Raw genomic sequence first — 5,103 nt, 5'->3', positions numbered from 1 at the left:
GAAGACGCAAGTCAGCGGGTGAGGCTCTCTCTCTCTCTCTCTGTGTGCTGGCACGAATGAATGAATGAGTGTGGAGGCCAGAGGGGGGGACCACATGAAGACGACACAAATCTCAGCCCCAATTGTCTCATTTATGAGCTTCACATGCATGCTTACGTGTTTCTCTCTCTCACGAATCACGATAGATTGGGTGGTCGTTTTTGAGCCACCACCAACAGGCGCAGAGCACATCCATCCCATCCATCCGTTAATCGGAGTAAATGCGAGGTAGTTGGAACATTGGGAATTGGATGTGGAGAGTTTTAAATGCCACAACTTTCCTTTGACGTCCTCATAAATGAATGACTTTGACAATTCTAACTTTGAGAACAACACTTTCCCACTTCACAATTACCTTTTTTTTTGTGCGATAAATATTCATGTATACATAAATATTTTTGGAATTACTTTAACCCATTTACAAATTCTACCATCTCAGGGTTTACAAAGAGATTTTCTATTTAGCAATTTTTAATTTTTATTTTTTAAGCATTTTCAGCAGAAAAATTGTTAGGCTTATAATTTTTTTTAAAATATGATTAAATTTTTCAAAATTTAAATTTATCTTTTTTTTTTTTTAATTTAATTCACCCTTAAATTCTAGGATTGTAATTTTGAAACTCTTTTTTACCATCACCCTTTAACGAGCAGGTATAGCATATATAAGTAAGTGGGTGTATATATGATTTGCCAGTTAAAGTATACCCATTTATTTGTAACAGTTTTCACATGAGTGATTTGATGACTCTCCATTGGTCTTTGAAGTGGTTGAATCATCATTCTAATCGGTTCAAAGTGGTCAAACTAGCAAATATTGAAATAGTTCGACCACCTTAGAAACAACCAAGCATGTGGCGGACCAACCTGAGTGATGGTGGTAGCGGTGATGGTGCATCAATAAGCAAGGATGGTGTAATTACAATGAAGGCTGGCCACAACCGCCGGAGAGAGAAAAAAAATTTAAAGTTTTAACATATAATATGACATAGAACATAAGTGCAAATTAGAGTTATTGCACTCTCTATTTATTATCAGATACTTAAATCCTATTTACATTTTAAATAATGTAATAATATATTTATTACATGAAACCACCTCCATAAAGCCACCACGATAGTCCAAAAGCAGAGGAAAAGTACGCCAACTACACTTGATGTGATGGCTTCATTCAATTTTGTACGACCCTCATATTAATTCATTCATATTTGCATGCGCCAATGGTACAAAAATACGGCTGTGTTTGGTAAAGGCCAGACCGGTCCGAGATCGAATTCAAAAACTAAAAAAAAATAAAAAAATTTAATTTTAATATTCTTACTTATTATATTATATCAATTATTTTTAATTATTATTTAAATAAAAAAATTATTATAAAACAATTTTTTTTTTTTATATACGAAACATTCATATTTTTTTCTTTCATATCAATTAAATATGTTATAATACCATTTCACTCACATTTTCCATTCTATTTCCAAACACAACCTAATTCACACCGTGCACCCTGCATTTTTTTTTTCCTTTAGAATACATTTATTGTGCAGGTGGGCAAGTGGTGGAGACTTTCCTTGTGTACACACTACTAAAATGGCACAATCTTTAATTATGGGCTTCATATCCACCTACCATGGCAATTGGCAAACTACAATAATACTAAGCAACCGCTCTAGGAACTAGTTTAATTAGTTAGAATCATGCTTAATGAAATGGAAGTCATTAATTTGAATCTCTTTTCCCTTATGCGGACATGTCCAAAAAAAGAAAAAATGTTACGCAACTTTTTTAAGCTAGCTTGGAATTAAGTAAAAATTATGTGAATTTAAACTTTTTTTTTTTTTTTTTTCATCAAACGGCTTAAAAAATGTTACTATGCTACCGAGACAGTCAAACAAATTTCCTTTCAAAGCACTTTTTTTTTTTTTTTGGTACTTTTGAAAATACGCTTTTTCTTTATAAGACCAAAATATATTTTTTGCTCAAAGTTTTTTCATAACATAAAGTAACTTAATGAAAATATACTTAGTTTTCATTATAATATATCATCTTTCTAATAGGTAACATTTTTCAAACTGTTTGATATAAGAAACAACGTGAATTCACATAATTTTAGAATTTATAATTTATTTAAAATTGTAAGGAATTCTTATCCTAAGTGCTTGAAAACAAACTAGAGTTTATTGGACTAATATGTATTTGATGTTAGAATATGAATTAAACGATTAAATAGATAATTTTTTATTAGTTTAAACTATTTGTGATAAGTGGTAATTTAATAATATGGTAACACAAAAAATTCAAACATTATCTCCGTCATTCACTTTGTCCACGTATTGGCCTTGTTATTAATGATTTTATGATTATATCAATAATTTCTCATCAATTTAATTTTTTAGAATAAACAATAATTTAATAAAAAATACACCTGCATTTTTAAAGTACATATCAACCTAATAATCTGAATCATTAGAAATTTTTTCAAACAAGTCAACTTACCCATATCATTATATATGTTTAACAACTTTAAACACAAATCACCCATTAAAAAAAAAAAAAAAAATTTAATTTTTAGTCACATGAACACACTTAATTGTATATTTAATGATTGTTGTAGTCAATGAAGTTCAAACAGATCATCACGGACAAGAGCCTGAGAGAGTGTATTGTCTATTTGTCTGCCTCCAAAATCCGTGCAAGCATTTACCCCAATATGGTAATTCTCGACCGTGAAAGAAGACGACGAAAAATACAACCTAAGAAGATGAAAAAGAAAAAACAAACAAGACGCTGAGACAGAGAGAGCCATACCCAAAAGCTCAGGATAAAATTTTGAAACCCGACGTATTTTAGAACTGTCATCAAGCGAAGGAAAAAACGAAGGAAAATGCGATAACAGGAACAATACACATGGCTCCTTCGTCCTCAACTTCACCTTCCTCTTCTTCCTCCAAATCTCCTCCTCCTCCCCACTACCAATCCCCGCAGTTCACCCCTGTAAGTCGACGTTTTTTTGTACTCCCGTTTGTTTCTCGAGAAACGATGAAAAGAAATTATTGATGGGGTTCTTTTTGTTTGTTGTAGATTCAAGAATGCGAAAGAGAAGAGCATGACGAAGATGAAAAGCACCACCCAACGCCGCTCCACCAGGATCAGAGAAGCGCCGGAAAACCCAATGGCAGGAAGATTTCGGAGTCCGATTCCGGCGGTGCGTCGGCCGGAGAGGACGGTTCGGTCTCGTGCAACAAGTGCCGGCCGCACGCGCGGGAGAAGATCTCGGTTGTTCCAGTCGACAACAATGGCGTCAACAAGCACTCTAACTCGTCGATTGCGAGTCCCAACGGAATATTCAAGTCGATATTTTCGTCGCTAACTCGGAAGAGTCCGAGGTCGTCGGCGGATGCGTTGACGACGGCGAGAGAGGAGCAGTGGAAGATTGCGGTGGCGGAGCTCTCGCACAAGCTGATTCAGGCGACGAGAAAGAGAGACGAGGCTGTTCTCGAAGCTTCGAGGCTCAAGCACACCATGGCTGAGCTTGAGAAGAAGCTCAACAAGCTGGAAATCTATTGCCATAACTTGAAATCCGGCCTCGAAGAATGCAGTTTTCGGAAAGTCAACCATCACGGCGCTAACGACAAAGTCGTTGAGCATTTTCTGGTGTCGGTATCGGAGGCTCGGTCGTCGGTCCGGCTTCTAAGCCGGTCGCTCGCTATGCAACTCCGGCAAATGGGAGGAAAAGTATACGAAAGAATTTCTGCTCTTCTCCAACCTTATGATATCAAAGTTTCGCACTCAAAGAACCCAAGAAGCTTGCTTTTACACCTTGAAGCTATTCTGAACAAAGCTTTCTATGAAGACTTTGAATCAGTTGGGTTTCAAAAGAACGCCGCGAATCAAATCCTGAACCCCATTGATCGGTGCGAGGCGAACTTTGAATCCTTCAACTTGCTCCAGAGTTTGACATGGGAGGAGGTCTTGAGCAAGGGAACAAGGCATTTCAGCGAAGAGTTCAGTAGGTAAATTTAATCGAAGATTTAAAATATTTAATTGAAATAAGATATCAAACCATGAAGATAAAGTTCAATTCAGTATCTTGAGATATGAAATGATGAAGTCAAGATTGGTAAATTTTTGAGTTAATAATGAAATTATTTAATTAATACTTTTTAACAGGTTTTGCGACAGGAAAATGAGTGAAATTGTGGCGATGTTGGGGTGGAACAGGGCGTGGCCAGAGCCGCTCTTGCAGGCTTTCTTTGGTGCGTCGAAGAGTGTGTGGCTGGTGCACCTTTTGGCCACGTCAGTGCACCCGAGCTTGCCTATACTTCGGGTGGACAAAGGGGTGGGATTCGATGGGGTTTACATGGAGGACATGGCTGGAGATAATGTGAAGAAGTTGGTTCCTTCGGTGGTTCGGATCATGGCTGCACCTGGGTTCTATGTGTATGGTAGCGTGGTCAAGTGCAAGGTGCTATGCAGGTACTACAACAACAACAACAATGATAACAATCTGTAATGTTGAAGGCAAGGGTTTTAATCCTATAATCAGGTTAGGAATTGAAGGGTTTAATTATGTGTTTAAAATTGAAAACATTTTGATCTGTTTATAATACTTTTGTAGTTTTGCTTCTAATTGCTGTATTGGGTTGATTGTGATAGCACTGTTAAATTGGTTTGTGATGCATAATGTGGTGAGAAGGGGGGGTGGTGTGATTTTTTTTTTGGTTTGAAATAGTGTTCTTATAAAATTGTTGTGTTTTAAAGAGGATTTTTTTATTTTGAATTGTTTTTTGTGTTTTGAATAGTATGGCGTAACGCAAGATGAATAAACCATATATATATATATATATATATATAGAGGAGATAGATTATAAAGGTAATTGCACGTGCTAAGTCTCATATTTGTTCTTTGTTATCGAAACAACCTAGTACCGCCATGTGGGACTAGAACATTACATGACATGACTCTAACGAGGATGGCAAAGATTTATGTGGAAGATTTATGGGGAGATTGTAAGATTTTAGTCCACATTGCAAAGATGAATAGCTCTTATAAAGTGTCTTGATTGT

General features: G+C 36.2%; 1 protein-coding gene across 1 annotated transcript; it reads left to right on the top strand.

Annotated features, from left to right (window-relative positions):
* The first annotated feature begins 2,730 nt into the window (after nucleotides 1–2,730).
* Nucleotides 2,731–4,666, top strand: LOC132174958 (IRK-interacting protein). The gene is made up of 3 exons (XM_059586729.1): nucleotides 2,731–3,030; nucleotides 3,118–4,049; nucleotides 4,207–4,666. The coding sequence occupies exons 1-3, from the start codon at nucleotides 2,944–2,946 to the stop codon at nucleotides 4,547–4,549; spliced, it is 1,362 nt and encodes a 453-aa protein (XP_059442712.1). The 5' UTR covers nucleotides 2,731–2,943; the 3' UTR covers nucleotides 4,550–4,666.
* The last annotated feature ends 437 nt before the right edge of the window (nucleotides 4,667–5,103 follow it).

Source organism: Corylus avellana, chromosome ca3 (genome assembly GCF_901000735.1).
Source record: "Corylus avellana chromosome ca3, CavTom2PMs-1.0".
Lineage (NCBI taxonomy): Eukaryota > Viridiplantae > Streptophyta > Magnoliopsida > Fagales > Betulaceae > Corylus > Corylus avellana.
Note: the sequence above shows the minus strand (reverse complement) of the source record. Positions and strands in the feature narration are given on the sequence as shown.